The sequence below is a fragment of the Protopterus annectens genome, chromosome 2.part2 (genome assembly GCF_019279795.1).
Source record: "Protopterus annectens isolate FY-2018-M chromosome 2.part2, PAN1.0, whole genome shotgun sequence".
In the NCBI taxonomy this organism is placed as follows: Eukaryota; Metazoa; Chordata; order Ceratodontiformes; family Protopteridae; genus Protopterus; species Protopterus annectens.
The window spans coordinates 182441742-182468528 of NC_056730.1; the positions used below are offsets into that span (position 1 = coordinate 182441742).

The 26787-nt window shown below is 41.5% G+C and overlaps 1 protein-coding gene across 2 annotated transcripts in view; it reads left to right on the top strand.

Moving 5' to 3' along the window:
- Positions 1 to 5701: 5701 nt before the first annotated feature.
- PTP4A1 (protein tyrosine phosphatase 4A1) overlaps positions 5702 to 26787 on the top strand; it is a 23299-nt gene continuing 2213 nt past the window's right edge. Inside the window, exons 1-6 of one of the 2 annotated variants that reach the window (XM_044063853.1) lie at positions 5702 to 5879; positions 17735 to 18066; positions 18170 to 18300; positions 20032 to 20124; positions 22256 to 22386; positions 23855 to 23929. In XM_044063853.1, coding sequence (XP_043919788.1) covers positions 18196 to 18300; positions 20032 to 20124; positions 22256 to 22386; positions 23855 to 23929 — 404 coding nt within the window. In that variant the 5' untranslated portion in view covers positions 5702 to 5879; positions 17735 to 18066; positions 18170 to 18195. Of the gene's footprint in view, positions 5880 to 17734; positions 18301 to 20031; positions 20125 to 22255; positions 22387 to 23854; positions 23930 to 26787 lie in introns of both variants that reach the window. The other variant, XM_044063852.1, reaches the window with a different exon arrangement.

The window sequence follows — 26787 nt, forward strand, 5'->3', positions numbered from 1 at the left end:
TGAAGAGGGTCAGTAAGGGGCTCTGCCTAACCTGGACTGGGATTTTGTTCCAGAGTGAGGGGAGCCTCTGAGATATGAATCTGTCCCTCCAGCATGTCCTATTTATTCCTGTGCTGAGGTTTAAGTCCCTGGAGCGTGTAGCTCTAAGGGATTTGGATTTCCTGAGGTGGAGCATGTCCATTAATTCTGGGTTGGACATGGCTTTATACATCAGGCATAGATTGCCTCTGAGTAGGAGGTAAGCAACTGAGTACAGCTGGAGTTTCTTTAGCCGAACTGCATAGGGCATCTGTTTGAGTCCCTTGATCTTCTTGGTGTGAGGTACTTTTGGGGTCTTTCCAGTTGCTGCAGGTGTCGGGTAAGGTTCATCCCAAATGGGGCATTGTATTCAATTATGGGCCTGATGAGTGATGAGTAGAGAGGCACAATGACCTCTCTTGATCTCGATGTGAATTCTTTTGTGATAAGGTGGGCTATATAGAAGGTCTTTCTAACCACTTTGGCAACGTGATTGTCAAAGGAGAGATTGCTATCTACTTGGGTCCCCAAATCCCTAATTACTTCTTCCGTACTTAATGGATTACCACCTATGTGGTAATTTGTGGGCACTTTGTTTTTCCCAAAGGGGATGACTGTGCATTTTTTGGCATTTAGCTTTAGGCCATGGCTCTGGCACCAGTTGTCTATTTCTATGAGGCCCTTTTGGAGGATGCTTGTGTCAGCTGGAGAGTCAATTATGGCACCCAGTTTGCAGTCATCTGCGAACTTGGTCAGCCATAGTCCTCCCGTGTTAGCCTGTACCTCAGAGAAATATATACCGAACAAGAGAGGTCCCAGGATTAAGCCTTGTGGGATGCCACTTGTGACTAGTTTAGAGTCTGACATGGCACCTGCAATTCTGACCATGTGGGTTCTATCCCTGAGCCAGTTTGCAACCCATCTTGTGACATAGGGATTGATATTTAAGCTTGTGAGCTTATTTATGATGCCCGAGTGGGGTATTGTGTCGAAGGCTTTGGCGAGGTCCAGGTAGGCTGTGTGGACTACCTTCCCTTTGTCTATGGCCCTGGTTACTGTTTCAAAGAAGTCGACCAGGATCAAGAGGCAAGATCTGCCTTTAACAAAGCCGAACTGGGTAGGATCCAGTGTCTGGAGGTTCCCGATGTCTTTGTTTATGAGATCCATGATGATAAGCTCCATAGCTTTGCAGACCAGGCTAGTCAGGCTTATAGGGCGATTGTTTCCAGGGTCCGTTGTGGCACCACCTTTGTGGAGCGGGACCACTGTTGCTGTACACCATTCCTTGGGTACATATCCTGTAGTAAAGCTGAGATTGAACAGTGACTTTATGTGAGGGTTAAGTTCTTCTTGAAGCTCGTGTAAGACGCAGCCCAGGACACCGTCCGGTCCCATTGATGCTGTGTTTTTTGCTTTGCAGAGGGCAGCTCTCACCTGTTCATCTGTGATGTCAGGGAGGCTACATTTTGTTGGGATGGACATTTGCTCTTTTGGGGGGGATGGGGGGAGAAATTTGCACTGAACCTGTCTGCCAGGATGTTGGCAATGTCTGTGGGTTCAGTGTATTTTTTGTCATTTTGCACTAACTCAGAACATATCTGGGAGTTGCCACCCAGGTTCCTGACATAACTAAAGAAGGCCTTGTTATTGTCTTTAGTGTCTTGTGCAATTTTTCTTTCGAAGTTGGCCTTAGATGATTTTATAAGGGATCGTAGCTTCTTGTTAGTACTGATCAGAGATGCCTTCTCTTTATGGGATTTTGCTCTAATATGTAGTAGCTTCCTCCTCTTGTTGTATAGCTTATTTATGGCCGGGGTCCACCAGACAGGTCTCCTGCCTTTGGAGGAGTGAGTCTTGGTTTTATTTGGGATAGCACGATCCATGCATTCCTGTAGGTGTCCGTAGAATGCGTTTGTAAAGGATTCTGCGGTTTGAGCTGTATTTTCCATTGGCTCGGGGGCTTTGAAGGATACCATCTCAGTTTTGAGAAGTGTGAAGTTTGCTTTTGAGAAGTTCTTCACCGTGGTTACCTTTGCTGGGGTTGGGGACGGGATATGGATGTCCAGTGAGATTAATCTGTGGTCTGACCTTACCAACGAGGGGTATACCTCTGGTGTGGAACATAGAGTCCCAATGTTGGTGATGACCAGGTCCAATATGTTTTCCCCTCTTGTGGGGGTGGTGACCAGTTGTTCCATAGCATTTGTGTTTATAAATTCTAGGAACCGTTGGGCGAGGGTGTTGGAGCTTGAGTAGTTTTCCCAGTCAATGTTTGGGTAGTTGAAGTCACCCAATATAATGGTGTTTGGAGAGACTTTCATATTCTCCAGTGTTCTCAGGCAGGCCGAATGGGGTTCCTGAGTTTGGGAGGGAGGACTGTAGCAGGCTACAAACTGAAAGGCAGTTTTGCCCACTGTTAGTTGCACATGGATGGTCTCCGATGCTTCATGCAGTGCTACTAACCTGGAAGTGTGGGTATCCTTGATGTATATGGATACTCCCCCTCCTTTTGTGGTTCGGTCCGCATTTTGTGGCCGAAAAGCATGGTATGAAGTATAACCTAGTAGTGCTGGGGTGCTTTTGGGAGCCTTGAACCAGATTTCTGTTACTGCACAGATATCGATATTCTCCATACTGAGGAGAGTTTCGAGTGCGTGCATTTTGAGGTTTAGACTTCTGGCGTTGAGCAGCATACCCTTAGTTTCTTTTTCCTTGTATTGTCTATGGAGGTGGGTTTGTCTTTTGAGCCTTGCCTAAAAAAGGCACTATGGGGGTGGCAAGACCCTTAGCCAGTATTCGAAAGCCCAGGGGTGACAGGTGCAAGCCATCCCTAGCAAAGCAACGAGCTTCAACAAAGTATTAGTTTAAGGGTGTGCACACTTATGCAAGCAGCTTATTGTGCATTTTTTTATTTTTTATATTTTTCCCCTAACAGATTTGTTTGTTTTTCAATTGAATTATACAGGTTATAGGTCCCATTAAATGTGTGAAAAGTTTTGAAATGATTTATTGTGGTCTCATTTTTATATCACAAAAACCTGGCATTTTAACAGGGATGTGTACATTTTTTATATCCACTGTAGAAATCTTTTCTAGCAGATGTCATGGCTGTCTGCATAGAATGTAAAATGTTTTACATACGGAAGACAGTTCATAAAATGTATATATGAGCACAATCATGTTATCACTAGGAGAAATATTCAAACATACACTGTCTTGTCCTTCTTTCAAAAAGTTTATTTTTGGTATAGCTGAAATTGTTCCAGATAATAAAATAGGGGGTTCCTTGGAGACTATTTTTGAAAAAAAAAAAAAAAAAACAGAACTCATTTAGCAGCTTAGGTCAATGCAACTTTTGCACCTGGTCTGAGTTCTCCTCCTTTACACTAATTGAAAAAAAATCAGAGCAACTGATTTATAATAAAATAAAATACATGATAAGCATTTGGAGGGCTTTAATATTACAAATGTTTTTAATGGGGATTTATTTACAAATTACTTATTTGGTCTTCTCTAAAGATATACATGTCAATATGAAGGTACTTTAAAAAAAAACGATTTAATTCATTTGAAATGTTAATATTGGCTATTTAAAGGTTTAAAACGACCCATTCAATGCAATGCATACATGTTTAACTTTGTAATCGTTTTTTTTTTCTTGTATTAATAAAAAGTTATATTTATGTTTAACACAGCATGCTTGTTTATATTTTTTACGTACTGCTTCTTTAAATATTGAACGATCATTTAACTGAACCTTTTAAATTCTTTAAGGTTAATTAACATTCATTTTAACGGTTCTGGAGATGTTCTTAGTTTCAGAAAGAGCAAAAAGCACTAAACCGTCACTGTTTTTACTGGGAAAGTATTTTTGTTTTTCGTTGTAGTGTCCATTTGTACAACTTTGAATTTTTAAGACTTCGTTAAAAGGCTTCTGCAGTTTTTTTTTTTACGTATTTCGTGGACTGGTTCCTAAGTGGATGGTAAATGTTTGCCGAGTTGTTTTTTTTTTTTTATTATTCCCCGTCGCACCATGTGAACTACTCACACACATTATATATATATATATATATATATATATATATATATATATATATATATATATATATATATATATATATATATATATAAACACACGCGCGCGACGGGGGGGGGGGGGTAACTTGGAGGTGGCTTACTGGTACATTAGTGTGGATATGGGAGTAGCTTTGTTTTCATAAATCGTCTTTGTTGGAGAATCAAAACAAAGCAAAACTAACCCTGGACAAATTTTAAATATTAATCTAAGAAAAACATATTTTGTATTAACGTACATTTTCAGAAGAATAACCAGCATGATACTAAAGCTGTATAATTGACTGACTGCAATGGTCGGTAATTTTCCAAAAAAAAAAATCAAAAATGTTATGAGGAACAAAATCAGGGACAGTTTAGATCTATGCCTTGTTTTGGGTCCTCGGTGTTGATATTGACCTTTTTTCATCTATTTTCGGTTAACTACCAGGCTAAAGGCTGAAGTAATTTAAGAAGTTCTTAAATCAACCAATAATCGCAGGCATTCTCTCAACCTCTTACCACATGAAATCTGGAGAAAGCCTAAAATAGTGGGGGGGGGGGGGACAAAGGCCCAAAAATGGGGATAATTTTTTTTTAAATACTGCGCTTGTGAACTTAGAAAGTTGCTAAAACAAGGCGTTCATTTTATGAAGGGTATGAATCCTGAAAATCGAATGTCTATCGTTATTTAATTACCAGTCATTAATGATTTGTAAGGAAACCGCACATTTTATGAGGAAAATACTGAAAATATTAGGCAAAAATCTGAACATTTGAAGGGTATGCGCCCTGGTATCAACCTGCATTTTGCTCCGATCTTTCTATGTACGATTTTGTGGGACAAGTGTAGGCAAACCATTTTAAACAAATTATAGACTTTATAGTGTCCAGAAGTGCTTGTTAATTTTAATTTTATTATACCAATTTCATAACTAAATAGTGGGAGTGTTTAAAGAGCTATGAATATACAATTCCCATTTGCTTCTTGTAGACGAAGCTGAAAATTTATACTGTAAAACCCATGTGAATGGCTTTCACATAACAGTTTGACGAGAACCTAGACTTAACACTGATAAATGCTCTTTTCCGCCCACGGTAGGTCTTCTCCCCCTGCTACACAATGAAACGCACCTTTCCCTATTTAGATTTCTAAGGCAAGATTGTAAGACGGCAGTTTTCTGCAGAAGTCCCCGGTTTTTTGGCAAGGATTATGTTTACACCAGCAGTCTGACTACGTCAACCACATGGCACACACTTGCTAAAAATCATTGTAAATAAAATACTGTTTGTTTGGAATGTCGAGTTTGGGGGGTTTCCAATGTGTGTAAAACTCCCTGCTGATCCGTTCACCCTAAGAAAACTCCCTTTTGTAATAACACATTCCCTTTTCATAAGAGTAGACAGTTTAATGCCACATTAGTTTGGCTTTGATGAGAAATTGTAGAATAAAAGTAGGTGACCCTCCAATTACTCCATCGTTAAATTCTGCAGAAGCCCAACCATCAGAAAAACCGGTTTGCTCTGGACCGGCGTCACGAGTCGACCTCCCTTCCCCCACCCCAACGATTTGCAGGGCCTGCTAATGACGTCAATGGCGTTTATATAAGGGCGGCCACCCACCGTGACGCAGGGAGTAGTATTGCGTCGTATGACTCACTGCTGTTGAGGGAGCTCCATTGTCCAGCTCAGCATAGCGACGCGCTCATAGTAGCGTACTGTATGGTACAATATTGTACCCTTCATTTTTCTTGCCAAGGACCGGCTTTATGATTAAGTTACAATCTTCAATGAGTAAGCATATTCCTGTAAGTAACGTATATCTTATTTTCTTTTGTTAAAATAAATAACTTTGATTCTTGTTTGGGCGGGAGCTGTTGCTGTAGATTTGAAAACGGCTCCATGTTTTATGTGGTGGCCTTTGAGCCGGTTTTTCAGAATGCTTTTTGTGCCTTTGTAGAGTGAAAAAAGATGGGTGAGACTATTGGTGGATCGCAGTGTCAAGTGTTATCTTTGCTGCTGACAAATGTACTACATGTTGATATTTCAGTAGTATGTCTGGTTGTGGCGACGGATCTTTAACTTCAGACGGCGACAGTAACAGTACTGATGAGACGGTAGAACTGACCAATAACGAGGTAGAGGCTTTCTTTTTTCCCTAGGTCAACGATTGCTTATCGTGGACGTGTTTGAAGGGTCTGCTAGTTGTTTTGCCCTCATTTGTAGGTGACTTGCCTCCCAACCTTGTGTGAGACTAAGATTCTGATCATCTGTGCTGGTTGCCTAATGGGGCTGGGTTGCTTATTCGTTGATGTGGGTTGCTTAAGCAGAAATGGGTGGGTGTTTTTTTCTCTCCCTGTTGTGGGGCTTTCACTGGTTTATTTTTCTGGGTAGCCGCAATCCCACTTGAGAATGTCTCTTGTGTTCAGATGGCTACGCTTTTGCCGGTGCAGGAACCGGCACTGTTTTTCCGGTTTTTAATGGTTGTTGAGTTTTGGGAACATGTGTCGTGGTTAATGGATAGAGAGCTGTACAGCTGTGTGGCATCGAAATGGCTTTGGACTGTATGCGTTGAGAGGTGAAATTTACAAAATTGTAAATCAGTTCTCTCTCTATGCCTGCGGACCTTTTGTGTGTGGGGAGGATTACATTGTTGGCTCGGCTGTAGCTGAGTAAGAACGACATACAACTTTCTGTCGCCTACTAGATTAACCATCCTAGCAACTATTTGAACTGAAGTGCACCGGTCCTGTTATTGGAATAGGATCGTGGGCAAGTCTAGGCTTGTTGCACACTTGGTGGGTGGCTGTTCAGAAAATTCCAGTGCACAGGCTTATTCCCATGGATTGGATTAAAGTGATGCAGTGTTTCGAAATGGGGGGGGCTTCAAAATGTAGCTTAACTTTTGTGATTTAGGGGACTGGTCATGATTTTGCGTTTGCTGATTTTTTTTTAATTATGCGGGGTTTACATAAGCAATCTTGAAGCTGTTGTGTGGTCCGGAAGTTCGCAGAACTGTGCAGTGTAGTTGTTGCACTTGTATGTCTGTCTTTTGTCTTGCTGTTTCTGAAAGGCGTTCTTCGGTCAGTGGCCGCGTAGGTGTGAAACATATAGCCATGTTATCGCAGTGTACGTTTTCCTTTTGTCCTAATGTTTCTGGAAGGTGTTCTCCGATCAGTGACCGTGTAGGTGTGAAATCATATTTACTGCCTTTCCCCACGAACTAATCCATGTCGGACTTAGCTTGTTCATTGGTATGATGTTCCTCTTTGTTGTATTCAGAGTGGTGCACCACGTACCTTTCCTCTTCACCCACCACATCCACGCACTTTTCACGCTTCGTACAGCTGATGCTATGCATCAAACGGCGTTCTGTGTGTGGAATGGAGCAGAATCTTCATGGGGTACATTTGCTGTTGTCTCTATTCCCCAATAATTTGAGCTGAACCTGCAGTTTGTAGTGCGCGTAGGTTGCAGGCTTGGTGCTTATGTTGACTTTGGCTGAACAAGTCTTGTACGAGGTCGCTGTCAGTGACACTAGGTTTGACTCAGCTTTTTGGATACACATGGTTGTAGTGACAGGAACAAACCTGAGGCGTATTTTAGGTCTCCGTTAATGCCAGCAGAAGGCTTGCTTGAATCAGCAATGGTGATGTCATTTGTTTAAAGCACCTCACCTGAACAAACAAGTAGAGGACCCCAACTAATGTGCTGTAGGGATATGTAGGTAATGGGTGCTGTGCTACTGTTAAAATGTAATTTTGAATGAATATGAAACAGCAAATTAGCCCAGTGACCCTCACTGACGGACAACAAGTAAGTGTTCCAGCATATCCTTGTTCTTATCTCTGGGTTTACTTATGGGCAAACACAGGGGTCAAAAAACTAACATGGCAATGCAAGGCTAATATTTCTAGTAGCATGATATGCATACTTTGTTTTGGATGAGAATGAATTGGCATTCTTCAGTAGTATAGTGGTATCTACTATGTTTTGGATGAGAATGAATTGGCATTCTTCAGTAGTATAGTGGTATCTACTAAATCATGAGTGGGTAGTTACTGTGCAAGCCCCAAGGGGGGACACTTGAAAGACTCTTTGGAGTTAGATGGCACCACATGCCCCCCTGTCTGTGGCTTTGTTACACAGGCATAGTTGACAATCAGGAAGAATAAGGAAAGTTAGTATGTTTATAACAGTGGGAGTGCATAGTGTTGGGGGGTGCTGTCTACCTTAACATTCCACTACACTTTTGTAAAGGTGGAAGACTGTTGCTGGCCCCTTTTCCAGGAGAGATTTGCAATTGTAAGTCTGGTAACCCCAGCTCAAGTTCATGCATATTTGTGTTCCTTGGCATAATTAACATTATGGAGGGAGCACAGTCTGTTTAGCATTCTTTGCTTGCTGTCAGAGGATTGGTGCTTATTGTAATCTATAACTGGCATGATGCTGTTTTTTTAAGTGAATTTTCTGTCTGGTGGTTGATGTGTCAAGTCCTTTGAGCCATTTTGACTGTACCTGCCTTGGTGTGTAATCAGTCTGCATTGATGTATTTTCACTTTTGGGTATCTGTAGCACTTGCCTGCCAGTTACAACTAGTTTTACACAGTGATATTATAGTCATAATGGTCTTTTTGTATTGGCTGTTGCCAAGAAGCACATCTTTTCTCCTTGAACTATTTAACTGTTTCCATACTCATGATTGTATGGAATGCAGTAAGTGTCCAATGAACCTCTTTGTTCTCCTTTTTAAACTTGGTAGGAGACTCAGCTGTTGCCAAATATAGCCATGCGCAGGACTGAACAACGTGACTTGAAGCCTGAAGGATGTTTATGAATGTGGGTAGAATGTTCTTGAGTTAAGTGCTTCTCCGCCAATAATGCCTGAAAGATGATTGGTTAATAGCTGATGCAATTTCAAAGGCATGTCCTGTGTGTGTCAACATAGGCTTGAGCCTGTTTCAAGGCATATTGCCACCCATTGTCATTTTTAAGTAGTCCAGTCCATGTAACTAACTTGCCTGTAATTGGGTTACAATTGTCTGCCAGCAAACTGCCGAATGCTTGGTCATCCCCGCATTTGGAAAATGTTGAAACTTGGGCCATGTTTGCACTTTTCCTACCTTATCACACTTGCCAATGGTATAGTGAGTCTCGGTGTTTATCAAGGAGCATGTTACTGGTGGGCAGATATAGTATGGGCTTAAGCTGTACTGACCCTCTAGGGTTAATGGTCAGCTAATAACGTCTCACAGAACATATTCTTTGTACTCCGATGGTAATATGGTATTTCTCTGTTATGAATTCTCCCCTGTTAGTGTAGGATATGCTCAAAAATTCCTAGACTGTGTGTGTGTATATATGTGTGTGTGTATGTATGTATCTATATCTAGATATATAATGTATGTATATAGCTCTCATCTGATCAGTGGGTAACAAAAATGACTAGAGAACATATATTCTTGGCCTGATTCTTGGAAAAGTGGTAATGCGCACCTTTTGTGCTACCCCAAACACCATTATATTGGGCGACTTCAACTACCCAAACATAGACTGGGAGCATTACTCTAGCTCCAACACCCTAGCTCAAAGGTTCCTAGAATTTGTAAACTCAAACGCTATGGAACAACTTACCACTCCCAGAAGAGGGGGAAACATACTGGACCTGATCATCACCAACATGTGGACTCCATGCTCCAGACCAGAAGTGTATCCCTCACTGGTAAGATCTGACCATAAACTAATCTCACTGGATATTCACATTCCGACCCCACCCCCTGCCCAGAACACCACAGTGAAAAACTTCTCTAAAGCAAATTTCACACTCCTCAAAACCGATGTGGAATCCTTCAAAGCCCCTGTGGAAAGCCCAGACCGCAGAATCCTTTATAAATGCATTCTATGAACACCTTCAGGAATGCATGGATCATGCAATCCCAAATAAAACCAAGACCCAATCCTCCAAAGGCAGACGTCCTGTCTGGTGGACCCCAGCCATAAACAAACTATACAATAGGAGGAAGCTGCTTACATGATAGAGCAAAATCCCAAAAAGGGAAGGCATCTCTGATCAGAGTTAGCAAAAAACTACGGGCACTCAAAATCATCTAAGGCCAGCTTCGAGAGAAATTGCACAGGACACTAAGGATAATCACAAGGCTTTCTTTAGTTATGTTAGGAACCTGGATGGGAATTCCCAGATATGCTCAGAATTAGTCCAAAATGACAAAAAATACACCGAACCCACAGACATTGCCAACATCCTAGCTGACAGGTTCAGTGCAAACTTCTCCCCTCCCTCCTCACCAAAAGGGCAAATATCTATCCCAGCAGAGTGCTGCCCCCTGACATCTCAGATACTCAGATAAGAGCCGTCCTCTCCAAAGCAAAAAACACAGCATCAATGGGACCAGATGGTGTCCTGGGCTGCGTCCTACATTAACTCCAAGAAGAGCTAAACCCAAACAAAACTACTGTTCAATCTCAGCCTTACTACAGGATATGTACCCAAAGAGTGGCATACAGCAACAAAGGTGGTGCCTCAACGGATCCTGGAAACTATCGCCCCATAAGCCTGACTAGCTTGGTCTGCAAAGCTATGGAAAGGATCATCATGGACCTCATAAAAAAAGATATTGGGGACCTACAAACACTGGATCCTACCTAGTTCGGCTTTAAGGGCAGATACTGACTCTTAAACCTGGTTGATTTCTTTGAAACAGTTACCAAGGTGGTCCACACGGCCTACCTGGACCTCGCAAAAGCCTTTGATACAATACCCCACTCTAGCATTATAGATAAGCTCACCAGCTTAAATATAAACCCCTATGTCACTAGATGGGTTGCAAACTGGCTCAAGGACAGAACCAACATGGTTAGAATTGTTGGAGCCATGTCAGACTCCAAACCAGTTACAAGTGGCATCCCACAAGACTCCGTCCTGGGACCTCTCCTGTTTGGTATATATTTCTCAGAGGTACAGGCCAACACGGAAGGACTGTGGCTGACCATGTTCGCATATGACTGCAAACTGGGCGCTATAATCGACTCTCCAGCCGACATGCATCCTCCATAAGGGCCTCATAGAAACAGACAACTGGTGCCAGAGCCATGGCCTCAAGCTAAACGCCAAAAAGTGTATAGTCATCCCCTTCCAAAGTGCCCACAAATTACCACATAGGTGGTAATCCATTTAAGTGCGGAAGAAGTAATTGGGGACCCAAGTTGATAGCAATCTCTCATTTGACAACCACGTGGCCAAAGTGGTTAGAAAAACATTTTATATAGCCCACCTAATCATGAAGGGATTCGCATCTAGATCAGGGGAGGTCCTTCACCAGGCCCATAATTGAGTACAATGCCCTTTTGGGATGTACCTTACCAGACACATGCAGCAACTGGAGAGACCCCAAAAGTACCTCACCAAGAGGATCAAAGGGCTCAAACAGACGCCATATGCTGCCCGGTTAAAGAAACTCCAGCTCTACTCAGTGGCATACCGCCTGCTCAGAGGCGATCTGTGCCTGACGTATAAAGCCATGTCCAACTCTGAATTAATGGACATGCTGCGCCTCAGAAAATCCAAATCCCATCGAGCTAGTAGGTTTACCCCGGGTATCACTTCTGTGTCACTGTTAGACAGAGGCACAGTATACTAACCTCGAAAAAGGGCATAGCAAAATTAATTTAAAATGGGTGGCGAAAGCCAAACACACTCTGGCTAGGCTTATAAATGCCTTAGGGCAAATAGCCTAGTAGGAACCTAAAACTTCTAAGTCCCGTAAACTTCTCAAAAGCACCTTATGGAAAATCTCACTACATGTTGACTCTGGCCTGCTCTGAAATATCAGAATTCGCTTGAGACTATACTGCCACGGGCTTCACTAGGAAATTCTACCCCTATTTAGAAAAATGCATAGATCATGCAGTCCTGACACAGTCCTCTGAAAAATCAGGCGTCCAATGTGGCTTGTTTTTTCTGCCATAAACTCTACAGTTAAACAAAAGTGAGCACTATCCTGACTACTAAAGGAGTCCACAGCCTTTTTAGACTGGCTTCTGATGTCTGATGATAAATCTTTAGCTGTGTATCAAAGCAGTACTATTTATTGCTCAGTTTATCCGTAATCAAACACTTCTATTGGTAAAGTATACATTAATTACATAAATGACACATCAAACATGCATGCAACCATTAAGAATAAGACAAAGAAGTAAACCTATGTACATACAAGGTGCAACCAACTCTGTGCAAGAAATACTGAAAAACTGTAGAAGAAACATTAACAATATATAAACAATACTGCAAAATCCTTGAGGCTTTGGGTGAAAAAAAACACCCCAGCCTAAGCTGAGTTAGCCATTTATGAGCTTGATGGCCTGTGGGGGGGGGGGGGGACTGTACTTGTATCTGCTTGTTTTGGTGCATATTAATCTAGAACACATGTCTGATGGTAATTCAAAAAATGGTGACCTGGATGTGAAGGGTCTGTGATTATCTTCACTGCCTCTGTAAAGAGGGTACACTAGCACCAGTGATTTTCGGCAGACCTGACTATTTGTTCTAACATTTTTGTCATGATTCAACTAAGATCCAAACCACACTGAGCTGAAGACATACTCTGTGACTGCTGTCTAGAACTGAATCAGACGTTCCTGTGGGAGGTTGAACTTAACTGTCGCAGAAAGTACAGTGGATATCAAGTGTACGCAAATGCCAGGTTTTTGTGATATGAAAGAGACCATAATGAATAACTTAAAAACTTTTTCCACCTTTAATGTGACCCATAACCTGTACAATTCAATTGAAAAACAAATCTGTTGGGGGGAAAATATAAATAAATAGCATTCAATAAGCTGATTGCACAAGTGTGCACACCCTTAAACTAATACTTTGAAGCACTTAATTGCAGCATTCAGTCTTCTTGGGTACACGTTGTCAATTGCGGATTTAAACCCAAAGTAAAGTCTAGCTGTCCTAGTAGGATTTTCCTGACATTCGGTTGCTTGCTACAGAAAAAAAACATGGAAATAAATATTGTGGGAAGAAATATCCAGGGAATTGTTATGGCTAGGCATGTATAGGCCCTAGGGCCGATAGCCTAGTACCAACCTATGGTTTGCAGAGAACTTAATCTCATATCAGTCGGGAGAAGGGTACAAAAAAAACCCCACAACATTGGATATACCATGGAACACAGTTTTCAAAAAAGTGGAGAAAAATATGGGACAACATTGACCTTGCAAAGAACTGAATGTTCCTCCAAAATTGAAAAGACAAAAACTGGTCAGGGAGGCTGCCAAGAGACCTTCAGTAATGCTGAAGGAGCTCTAGGAATTTTTGGCAAGTACTGGTTGTGTACTACATGTGTCAAGTCTCCATATGTCTGGGCTATGGGGTAAGGTTGCAAGACTGAAGCTTTTTCTTACACAGAAAAACATAAAGGACTGGCCAAAATATGCGAAACAATACATAGTCTCCCAAACGCATGTGGGATAATGTGTTATGGTCTGAACTTTTTGGCCACAATTCCAAAAAGGGGTGTTTGGTGCAAAAACGCTTCACATCATCAAAAGAATGCCAGCGCCACAGTGAAGCATGGTGGTAACAGTATCCTGATTTAGGGTTGCTTTTCTTCAGCTGGAACTGGGGCTTTAATCAAGGTGGAGGGAATTGTATACAGTTCCAAATACCAGCAACTTTTGGCCTAAAATCTTCAGGCATCTGTTAGATGAAGATGAATTTCACCTTTCAACATGACCATGACCCCAAGCATACATCCAAATCAACAAAAGAATGGCTTCCCCAGAAGAAATTGTCTTGGAATGGCCCAGTCAGAGCCCAGACCTAATTCCAATAGAAAAATCTGCGGGGTGACCTGAAGAGGGATGTGCACAACAGATGCTCTCAGTCTGACAGATTTGGAGCACTTTTGCAAGGAAGAGTGGGCAAATATTGACAAGATGTGCCTTGCTGATGGACTAGACACCTACTCAAGAAGACTGAATGCTGTAATTAAATCAAAAGGTGTTTCAACAAAGTATTAGTTTAAGGGTGTGCACACTTGTGCAATCCAGCTTGTGCTTTTTTATTTTTCCTCCTAAGAGATTTGTTTTTCGATTTGAATTGTATAGGTTACATTAAAGGTGGGAAAAGTTTTGAAATGATTTATTGTGGTCTTATCACAAAAGTACGGCATTTTAAAAGGAGTGTGTACACTTTTGATATCCACTGTACATTTGCTGCTTTGCTTTTCTTATGATGGACCCTACATTGATCTTATACTAGAGTCCCAGTAGATTATAGATTCAAATAAAACTTGAGGGATTCCACAACTGACCCGGCAGTATTAAATATAAAGAGGAGGGATGATATTGTACCACTTCTAAAGTTCACTCTTATTTCCCCAGTTTTAAGTGTTCAGTTCCAGATTATTTTGACTACACCAAAGGGCCAGCTGCTCAACCTCCCACCTGTATGCAGACTCATCACCATTCTTGATCCTTGTGATAGTTGTTAATAAGTTTTGACAGAGGGGTCCTTAGAGATGTAGTAAAAGATGATGTAACCGCACCTATCCTGAAATAAATAAATATAGGAAATAATTGTCGTACAATCTCAGGACATTTGCCATTTTTTACTATTTTTTTGTCAGGGCACAACTGCCCAAAGAGGGGCTGTCCCTCGCAAAGTGGGACAGGTGGTAACCCTACACCAAGACTTGTCCAAAGCTCTGAATTTGCACCACTTACCCCCCCCCCCTCCTCTCCAGTTTATAAATATTTAACCAAAGTGCTAGCAAGACCAGAAATACTTCATTCACAGGACCTGGTACAGGTTGCACACTGAAATTGTTCAATCTAAGCTTACTAACTAGTTGTATCCCTGAGTGGTGCACTTAAATGACCTTGAAACTATCCCTGTAGTGGTGATGCTTCTCTAAGGGTGACCAAAATACCAAGCCATGGTGTCATGCAAGCCTAATCTATAAAGCTGTCCTAGACAAACTTGAAGATATATCTATAGACTTCAAAGGGATTACAGATGCTGTAGATTATGGTCATGCAACGCTTGATTTGGCCATGACCTTCAAAAACGACTCATTTTGGCATCCTACAGAATCGGTATGTTTTTTATTTCCCCTTTGAATCATACAATCTAACCCAGAGGTTCTAAACAAAAACACCTAAAGTTTTTGAGCTACAGTGAGTGGCTGGAAGTTGTCTAGATGTTTTTGTGGGCAGTGGTCATGATACTAGTGTAATAGCCAGCACACTAACGTGGCTCATTGTGTGCTTGTACACAGTGTAACTCCCTGCATGCATGAAAATCTCAACTGCACAGAAATGCATACTGCATTTATTAGTCTATTCAATTGCCACCATAGCATTCTATTACCCCACAGTAAATAGCAAGTAAAATAGAGTACATATATCCTGTATGGGGAATGCTACTAGGCAGTTTGAAAAGTTACTTTAAGTAAGCAGAGCAGACTATATGGTAGCCTAATGATGGGCCTTGCATCACACAACACTCTTGTTAATATGGGCACCCACATGGAAGTTGCTTTGAATTTGGCTCATCAGCTGGGCAAGAAATTTATTGGAGAATTCAGTTTGAAAGCTCTTCTGTCATTAGGCGTGACAGTGTGCCAAAACTTTGGCAAATGTCAGCCATGACTGGTTGTAATATTTCAGATCCTGAGCATGCTTGTCTGAATCAGTGTTGGCTGTTTACATTTCCTGTTTGTTGGAGAAAGTTTCATAACCGCAGAGGCGTTATATAACAATTTATTTTTTTTTTTAATAGGAGTCATCCCAAGGGTTGTATGGTGACAAAGGCTAGAAGTCCAATTAATCTAGTCCACAGCCATTTGAAATTTGTCATGACACTTAGTAAGGTTAAACTAGAATGATCGGTACTGATGTGTTGTAGGAAATTACTGAATACGAGACAATTTTATTTTGACCTAAGTGAAAAATGACTGTCATAGCTGTAATAAGGAGTTCTGTATGCTTTCAGTATGCAGTATCAAATTAGTGGGGTTGTGTTTCGTGCACAATATCATGTAGTATTCTTTTCTTATCAGTCATAACTTCAGTTTTGCGGTAGCCATTAAATGAATTTGTGGATTGTACCATTTATGGATTTGTATTCCCCAAATTCATTTTCAGTATGACCACTGGCTGGAAGGTGTTAACATGTCTAGTGACATGGATACTTCTAGGCTGGTAGATATGTGGATTGAGACATGTATTTCTGAGCAGGTGAATTGGCTGTGACCCTTGGCCCATACAATAGGTATGCTGAAGTGTTTCAACTTTTACTGGCAACTTTACTCGAGTGGAGTAGTGTGTAGACAGGGTCTGTGAGGAAGAATATTCAGAGCTGTTAGACCTCAAAGCTCCTGGACACCCCCCCCCCCCCAAAAAAAAAAAAAAAAACGGGCAAGCCCACTGGATAAATTGTGTTTAGCTGTGACTGGGACCTCCGCCTAGTTATGGGAATTTGACCGCAAAACAGGCCAAGGAAGGTGGAAGGAAAGCTAATCCTGTATCATGGGCCCATAAGGCAGCTTGTGGCACAGAGAACTAAAGATTGGTGAGCTATTAGCCCCAGCAAAACTGAGAACAAGCAGGGTATCAAAGGGATTGAATGGGCTGAAAATTGTGTTAATAGCAGATGTAGTACTGGGTGGAGGAGGAGTAAGTTTAATCCCTGAGATAGGAAACTTAAATTGCTTGCATCTGGACACATCGGTGTTTAAGTCTCCTAAGTCTGGGGGTGGAGATTGAGTTATCTGAATTTGTCTTTAATCAATTTGTGCCATAAAACCGTAGTACGTAACACTTGGTATTTGTCATCCCATTTCTGTTTGTTCTAGCTCACTTTTTTTCCCCAAAAGTGTGTGTATATTGGTACTGCTGTCGAGGTTGTGCTTCCCAACAACACGTTTTCCCATTTTTGCTTGTGGGGTCAGGGTGTCACACCAGTAACAAATATGTAGAGCCACCAGCCCTCGTGCTGTAAAGAAGTGTGCATTAGGCTTTACCCACAAGTCTTGAAACACTGTAGCCGGATGAAATATAATGCAGCTGCTGTAATGATTAGGTGGAGTCCTAAGGTACAGGGTTTGAGCCTCAACCATTGAAAGGGAAACTGGGCATCAAAATGGCCCACGGGCAGCTTGCTTAGTATTTGCCTATGAAGAGATAATACTCAATATGGAGCAATTTTTGTTCATTCAGCAGAGATCAGTAAAAGACACTTGAATGTTCATGTGCTTTTACTGGCATTCCATTACTACCAATGTATTTGTGTGGTGAAACTGAACTTTCCCACCCATGGAAGTAAGCTTTTTGTCACACTAGTATGAGATTGGTGGGGGGGTCACCATTACATGTTCACTGGAGTGCCTAGTGTGTACAAATTTTGTTTGGATAATTTAGTTGGCTTCATGTTTGAGCATGCCTTCAGAATGTTTTTCCTTGCGTTTCAGAATAGTTCCTGAATGCTGTCATGCAAAGCTTTTTTGCCCAAGACTTGTATGATTGTCAGCTAGGATTTAAAACATTGTTAGTCCTGTCATGTGGCTGTAATTACTTTTGTTAAAACTTTGCTAAAGAAGTCTATTTGAATGTTAACTTTTTCTCTCTCTTGCAGCAATTCTGTGGTGTTATTGGTCACACATTTATGGAGTTTCTGAAGGGCAGTGGAGACTACTGCCAGGCACAGCATGCGCTCTATGCAGACAAGTGAACCGTAGAAATTCATTTTTACTCCACAAGGAAACCCCCTTAAGAGCAGTGTGTACACCTGATCGCAGACAGGATAAATCTTTTCAGCAGTGGTAATAGAAGCTACCTTCCAAGGCATCAAAAGCTGGATGGGGTAAACATACGTGCACTGCCTTTTGGCCTCTGCGTTGGCAGATTGAGGAGGATTGCTGCTTCTTTGGAAGTTTTTTTTTACTCCATTTCTTCCCAACTTTATTTGTAAGCACTGAGTTCTAAGTGGAGAATAGTGAAGTAACATTTTTTTCCCTGTCAGCCTTTTTTGCATTTTATTGTAAAAGGATTTTTCTTTCCGTTTTTATAGTATTTTGTCTGTTGTAAACTTTGACTATGGCTCGAATGAACCGCCCTGCTCCTGTGGAGATCACATACAAGAACATGAGATTCCTCATCACGCACAACCCCACCAATGCAACCTTGAACAAATTTATTGAGGTAAGAGGACAATTTGCATGCTTTGTCTTCTGATACACTGGCTCTAGGTGTCTTATCCCAATTGTGCAGACTCGGACTGTTTGTTTGGTTTCTGAGAGCAGACCACCACAGCAAATTAAGATTTTAGTTGCTTTGTTGGCCTCACAGTAGATTCAGCTGGTAAAAATGGGAACGTTTTGCCTTGGGTGCACACCTGAGTAAAGCTGTCTGTGGCTGCAAAGGTTTGGATGGCTTGGGTTGCTATTTTATCTACCAGAAGACCTTTCTTTTCCACAGTTTAAGCCACATGATGGTAACAAATGCAGGGAAGTGTCATGTCATCATTCAGTATTGTTGGGGTGCTCAGGGGGGCCTGCAGCATGTCTCTCCATGATTGGTTTATCTGATGTCAGTCAGGTGTGAAATCATAGGAGATTGCTATTTACTACAGTTATGCTTCAGTTTTTGATTGCTGATGGCCTAGCTGTGCTGCAATTGGACAAGTGAAAAGTCACTTTCAGTCACTTCATGCACATTGGTCCTCCCTCACTGTTCTTGGTGAGCTAACTTATTGAACAGTTCTCAAAGGGTAGTGCACTGGTATGTGGACTGTCTTCCATCAACCTCTTTGAAATTAAATAACTAGAGCAGTTTCTTTATTCAGATTCCATTTGATTTCCAAGTTGCTAGAAATGCTTGTAGAATTTGGGCATGATATCTTAGTACCCCTTACAGATGTGCAGCAGCCAGGCCCTCCCAAATCCACCCACCGTGATTAATGTATATTCATGGCGATGTCCTCAACTGGTTCATGAGTATTCAGCAGGTACTCTGTACCAGAACCATGAGGTGAGAAACTGATACACACATGTTGCACTTTCAGAAAATGTTAGTCTGATTTTTAAGAATTTTTATCACAGGTTAATAAAATGAAGTAGAGGTGTGTTCCTTCATTGTGTTTGTGTATTATATGAGCATTAATGTGATACTCTGTGACGAGACTGTAGGTGTGCTTGAAGCTACTTCATTAGCAGAACAGAACTTTGCTTCAGCAAGGGCCAAGTATAAAGTGGCCTGTGTTCACAGAGCACGAATGTTCACTTTATGTATGGATATGTGATGTACATTGGCAGGTTTGCATATCAGTCATGCCTTGTGCATATTGCATCACATTCATGTGGCATATCAGTCACGTGTCATGTCTGCTTCTGCAGTCTGTGTAGGGTGCTAGGATACAGTTATGCCCAGTTTTGATTTCCTGTACTTAAAACTGTGAATGGTTGCTACTGAACGTTGTTCAATTTCCTGTAAACCCGGCTACTGTCTTTACTGCCATGCTAGCCTCCACACACCACTTCTGTCCAATTGGAATGTCTATTCACTTTCCCAGAGGTTTAATGTGTAATATTTGACAGGGGTAGTCTCTTTTTTTTTTTTTTTTTTTCTTTTAACTATTTTCAGATGGTATTAGAACTGATCAGGGAGAATTTGGCTAGGGCACTTTTTTCGTTTGCTCCAGAAAACCAGTGCAGCAACTTTCAGCTTTGACAAAGTGATATTGCAGTTCTAAGCATTCACCCTGAAATCCCACCACCAGGAAGTTGCATCTTTTGAAATTTGATGGGTTGTGTGCAAGGCTAGTGTGAAGATTATTTTGCTAACTTTGCTAGTGTTTGTTTCCTCTTGCCATTTGTGCAGTTTTAAATCTGTTTAACTTGGTACTCTTTTTTTTTTTTTGTGTGTGTGTTTTAGGAACTGAAAAAGTATGGGGTTACTACAATTGTAAGAGTATGTGAAGCCACATATGACACAACCTTGGTTGAAAAGGAAGGCATTCAGGTCTTGGTAAGTACCTTGATTAGGCAGGCTTGTTTCTTGTGATGGTATAGGGCACATGTTTCATACAGTAGAAATGCTGTTACAGTGCAGTTAGATGCTTGGCAATTATTATAACGCAAGCAAATTTGCAGGCTAAAATTATGTATCAAGTAGCAGTTTATCATAACTTTAAGCCAAAAATTTTTCTGACTAGATTAAGGGGCTTTGTAAGCAGGTGAGGTGACTCATAACTTGCCTTTCAGGTGTAGCAGTAACGTATTGTTTACTAATCGGGTAGGTTTTCGCCCTACTCAGTTGCGTTTAGCCATTGTTTACCAGTGAAACTGTCATGCTGACTGGTGGAGGTCAAAAGGACCAGTGTATACCACGGTCACAAGGTCTGCCTGTATTCTTTTTCACATTAACAAGTGCCCATCTTGCCTGTTTGCCACCTTGTGGCATTTGCTTTGTTAATCACAATGTCCATGTATCATAAAATTCCCTTTCCCTCCCGATGAGCTGAGCAAGATGGGAGTGGGAAATTACCCAGATTTTATGAAGCACCAAGATACTTTTTACGGTTCCTTACCACACCTTGTGAGCTGCGAGATTTCTGTCTTGCATGCATTACACGTTTGACTACATTCACTAATTAAGGTATGAACAAATGTGTATCGTGGGGCAGAAGTTGATGTTGCCCTTTAGTCTTGACTGCCTACATTTTCTGGCTAGAGTACCTTGTGTTGAGTTTGCATGTCCTTTTTGTGCATGCATGCATTTATTTCTCCCCAATTCACTAAAGTTTGAAATTGGGTGAATCGACCCACTGTATGAATTGTACATATTGTGGTGGGTGATCTATCCAGGAATGTTTTGCTGGTGTTCCTGTTTTTCTTGGAGATGGGCTTCAGTGCATGACTGAGCTTTTCATCTTCATACAGTGTGCTTAACCTTAATTATTTCTAGACTTGTCCCTGTTTCAGGGGAGAAGAGATGAGAACTATCGCTGAAGCCCATCAAGCAAGCAAACTAACTAGCACAATGTAGTGATGATCTGCAAGCTTGTGTGCACACCAACCAACAGTTACTTTCCTTTTGACTTTTTTTGGCAGATTTTTCCACTTTGCTGTGAATTCCTTTCATAACTGAAGGAAAATGAGATTATATAGTATGGGGAACAGGAACTGGCATACAAATTTTTAATTGCATTTGTTTATGCATGAACTCTTCTGTTTTGTCCTATCATCTGTTACATTGTGAAGGCAGTAAGGGGCAGAATAATTGGGTTATTCAACTACAGAGCTATTAAAATCAGGGTTTCTTAAAACATTTAGATATCTGAACTGTTAGTCACACCACAGAAACAATTTTAGTCTTGAGCTAATGTTCTAAATCTGAACCAAAAACAAAGCTTTCAGTTTGTGTTGATGGAACACTTGTGCCACATTCTTTCCATTTAATCGAACCTTTAGAATGCCACAAATGAATCCTGCCAATTATTATTTTTTTTTTTTTTTTTTTTACCGGTCTTTTGTTTGCCTTTAATATAAAATGCTACCAGTGGGTGAACCAAGTGAGTTGTGGGTAGGGGGACTAACTCTTGACTGCAATGTTAGTGTAATATAAGACTGCTCAAGTAATGCCTTATCAAAGCGATCAGATTTGTCCACACTTGGATACTGAACTAGTAATTTGAAAACTGGCATGAAAATGCTGTCAGTGATGGCTACTGACACATCAAATGCAGCAAAGTAATGAAAGGTATGGGCTAATGTTGACTGCCCAGTGAAGTGTAAGGTGAGAGAGAGGTAGGAGCACAGTAAATGATCCTTTAATCCTATAAAATAACACCAGGAAGGTGAAAGCCTGGACTGTGAAACAAAATCACACAACCCATTATCAAATCACTATCTGAATCTAAGTAAGATGTGCTTTGTAAGGTTCTCATTTAGATGGTGAAATGTACATGCTTAAAGTGTAGAACGATTCCTTTAAACCGTGTGCTGCATTGTCAACAGTAGCAGTTAAATTTTGTTTTGCTGAAACTTGTGTGGTATGCGTGGCAGAGGTTACACAAGGAAGAAAAACTTGCATAGACAGCAGTCTGGTTTTGAGGCCCATCTGTTATCCCTTTTTGACTGTACTTTGTTTACTTTAGGACTGGCCTTTTGATGATGGTGCCCCACCATCCAACCAGATCGTTGAGGATTGGTTAAACTTGTTGAAAACTAAATTCCGTGAAGAGCCAGGCTGTTGTATTGCTGTGCACTGTGTTGCAGGACTTGGACGGTAGGCACAAGATTTATATGCTTTGAGGTGCATGTTCTAGAATCTTTATTGTAGAGTGGAAAAGTCTTTGATCTACATGTTGCATTTAACAGTTGTATATCTGGAGGTAATGCCCATCCACAGGGGGTGAGTGAGTGATTCAAAGTGTGTAATGTGCAATATTTTAAAAATTGCAAGTCTGTGCATGTAAAGGAGGAAGATTCACTAAAAACTGAAATATAGGGGGAAAAGTTGGATGGATTTATAAGAAAGTTTGAGGAGCTGGTTAGGTAGAAATGTGCATTAGTTTTGTTTACTATGAAGCCTTGGCGTAGCTAATGGTGGGGGGCTGCCTTGGTCACCAAGTGTTAGGGTGCCATCAGCCAACCAGCTGCTGTTTAAAAGCTGCCATTGCTTTTCTGATGAAACCTGAATGCTGTAGCAGGCACAAGTGGGCCCTGAGTGGCTGGCTGGGGGCAGGAGGGAGGGGTGTGTTTTGTGTATCTGGCCTCCAGGTTGATGCCCTAGTCAGGCCCCTGTCCAAGAGGGACACCGGTGGAACCCCTGGGTGAATTTATACTTGCCTGTACAGTTATTCAGACTTGAGTTTGAAGAGGGTCAATGGGGTGCTTTTGACATGAAGTGGAAGGCCATTCCAAAGGTGTGGTAACACCTAGGAGACAATCTGTCCCTCAAGTAAGTTCTGTTACCTTAAAGTACCAGGTTAAGGTCTTTAGAGTGAGTAACCCATGTAGCATTTCCAATAAAGCAGGCTCAACGATTGCCTTATATGCAAGGCAGGGATTGCCTCGAGTAATCTGCATGAAATAGAATGAAGTGATGATCTACATAGGGCAGATGCTGAACACCTTTATTTTCCTTGTGAGGAAAGGAACCTTTGTAGTCTCCCCAATTGCTGCATGTGCTTGGAAAGTTACAGACCAAAAGGGATTTACTGTTATTGGCCTGATGAGGGAAGAGTGCAGAGAGGTTATAACCCCCCCCCCCCCCCCCGGATGTAATGCCCTTATGACATGAGCAATATGGAATGTCCTCAACACTGGAGACATGATCAAAGGTAAGGTTGCTATCGACCTGTGCCCATGTCTCTCACCACTTAGTTCATGCTTGGTGTTATTGATGTGGTAGTTAGCAGGAACATTGTACACCCTTGTAGTGTCTTAAGCAATTCCAATCAGTAAGTGCAATGTCAAACCTTAGTGAGGTAGATATAGGCCATCCCCCATGAAAGTGATCTGTCAAGCATTTCTTCCTACACTGACAAATATTGTTTGTGCTGTCAAATGTCTACACTTTTTGTGGGGATTCTAGAATGGTATATTGATATTTCTAGGCTGCCAGGTTTAATGGAATGTGCCTTACTATGGTAATGTTCTAGTGTAAGAAGTTTTAAGTGAAGCGACAGTTGTTTAATCATACCAGCTGAAGTGTTTGACCACTTAACATAACTACCTGTCCTTTATAACAGGGCTCCTGTTCTCGTTGCACTTGCACTGATTGAATGTGGAATGAAGTACGAAGATGCTGTGCAGTTCATCAGACAGTAAGTAGCTTTAGCGCCTGTAGCATGAAAACCTAAACTGTTGTGTATCAATTCTAAATGCCAATGGTTGTATCTTTTAAGATAAGATTGCACAGATAGTGGTACAGTGTTTACCACTGTAGCTGCTGTCCAGGGGGAATGTCCTGGATGTGCATATTTGATTTCAGTTTCCTGCCTAGGTCAGTTTTTATTTAGTTTTTCTCATGATACCTTATGTCCTTGGAATAACAAGGAGGCTTCATCTTCACTGGGAATGGATTCCATACTGGAAGTGGAATAGTGCAGCTTGCCATTGTGCAGATATTGAGTGTCCTGGGGATTGCCAAAACTGTGTACATGTTTTATGGTTATGGAGAAGGCATGGCATAGGACTGCAAGTACAGACCTTATTGGAAGTGCTATGACAATATGGGTTCTGGGGTGGTTGTGTACTCTACCACTCTTGTATTTGTATGGAGTATGCCAAGTATATTCTTGGTAGTTATACAACATGGATCCTTTTGTAGTGTTAATCAGCAAGAATGTGTTTAAGCACAGTTTAGGGTTGCAGAGCATCTCGAGTGGGGGGCTTGTGGGTTGGATTTCTTTTTGGCCTTTGGAAAGGGAGCCGTGGTAAAAGTGGAGAATGCGGTGGAAGGGGAAGCCTTGACAGCAATGCTGACTGATAAGATAGCGAATGAAGCTGGATTTGGATAAATGATGCATCAGTTGTCAGCCAAGGCTTGATGGGTATGCTTTTGAAGCCCTGGCTGCATTTTGTCTTATAGCAGCTATCAGCTTGTGCTATTTTTGGCATTTGACACGCTAGTGTTCTGAGTAGAGGAAGCATGAGAACTATTTGGTACATCAGGGAGCTTTGAGGGCATGGCAAGCTTTTCAATCAGAACATTTTCCTGATTTCTTCTAAGAACTGCAGTAATTGAATGCTGTAGCTTGCAGAATCACAGGAGCTGACAAGATTCTATTATCGTTGCTCAAACCTGAGAAGTCAAGGCTTCTGGTGTTACCAGAATGGGCATCGCCTTGAGTTCAAAAAGTGGTAGTGCAGCTTGCACTCCACATTCAAGTCTGAAGTTTTCAGATACTCCACTGTGTGGCATTTAGAGGACCGTTGTCTACTTTGCAGGTGGGAGCAAGCAGCAATGGTATTCCAAGTACATGAAGTCTCCCAAAGTATTACTGACACTAAAACATAAAGCAGACTTTGAATGTGAAGTCTTCCAGAAGCGGGTTTCCCTTTCTGTATTGCTCATGGCATCTGCACACAGTATAGGTAACCACTGCCATATTAGAAAACTTAATAAGGAGAATAGTGTGTGCAAAGAGGTCAGTGCAATGAATCTGTCATAGGAAGTGTTCAGTTGGTTAGAGCAATTGCAAATTGTGTACACTGACTTGGGTTACTCGGCTTCTAAATTTTCTCTTCAGAGTAGCAGTGTATCTTGGTAATCCTGTAAATAATACGACTGGCATGCTGGATCTTGGGCACAGCCTTGCACCTGACTTTTTGAACTGTAAATATTAAAATTCTGCTGTGAATATTAAGCTGGAAAGTCATAGCTTTTAATGCAGTTTTTCTTTATTCCAAGATGTGGGTATGGGTGCAACTTCAGATTTCTATAATTTAACAGCTTGTTCACTTAGTACCAGCTTTCATCTTTTGTGGTTGCATGGCTGCTTCTGTCCTTGCATCATTATAAAAGGATTTGTGAAGTAATTCTTATAAAAAATATTTTATAATATATAAAATGCATTTTTTCTTTTCTGCATGCTTTTGCTCCCTTATTTCACCCTGACAGTTGTCCTACAGTGCTCCACATCCTTTGTCAGGACCCAAAGACTGTCAGTTTTACAACCTGGGCCACTGAAATTTAGGGACTGGGGGGGGGCACTTTATGGCTGTCTTGTGTGTAGATCACTACATTCTGGTCATGTGGGGCATAGTTAGGGCTTTGTGTCTGTCTTGACACCGGTTTTTGATCAGTCTGTTTTACTAAATCTAAAGTGACATGTCTCCTGGGCTTCTGTTGTAGTTAACATTTTCCCAATCTGTAGCTTGTACCTCACTCAGAACTGATCCCTTGTTTAGCCTCATTTCTGTAAATGGCGGTCACTGCTTTGCTTTGTATCAAAATGTGTAGTGCAGACTTGACTTTAATATTTCAGTGGTTGAATCCCCTGAAGGGGTTGGGTGGTCTCTTATCGGCCCAAGGGCCTATATAAGCATAGCCATAACAATTCCCTGGCTATTTTTTTCTCACAGCATTTACTTCCCTGGCATAATCTCTCTGTTTTTGCCTAATATAAAGCTGAAGAAAGTATAGTAGTTAATGTTGTCTTTCGGGTTAGGGGTCGCCACAGCGGAACTCCGGTCTGCTAATGATTGGCAGTAGATTTTCACGAATGCCGAGGTGCCAGCTCGACATTCAACCTTCAACGAAGGCACGTCCATTTACGCATGTCTTTCGAATGCCCATCCAACCGCGGGGAGGACATGCAGACTCCACACAAGGCACTCCCTGCACTCCAGCCAAGAATCGAACAAAACGTCTTGCTGTGAGGCAACAACTCTACCGCTGCACCTATAAGGAACTTTAAAGGGCATACAGACCCCCTATTTTTGCTAGTGGATATCTTTCCAGTTCAGTTAGTGTTGGCCTAAGCATCAGCTGACCAGTTCTCTCCCATACATGCTTGTTTTTTTTTTTGTGGATTTTTGGAAACAACTCCAGGATGACTTGCCTACTCTGCCTTTGCTTGCCCTTATGGAGCTCAAGATCAGACCTGAGGAGAACTTTTACATATGAGATACAAATACAAATCAATCTGAGCACTGAAATCTTGATCTGATGTAAAGT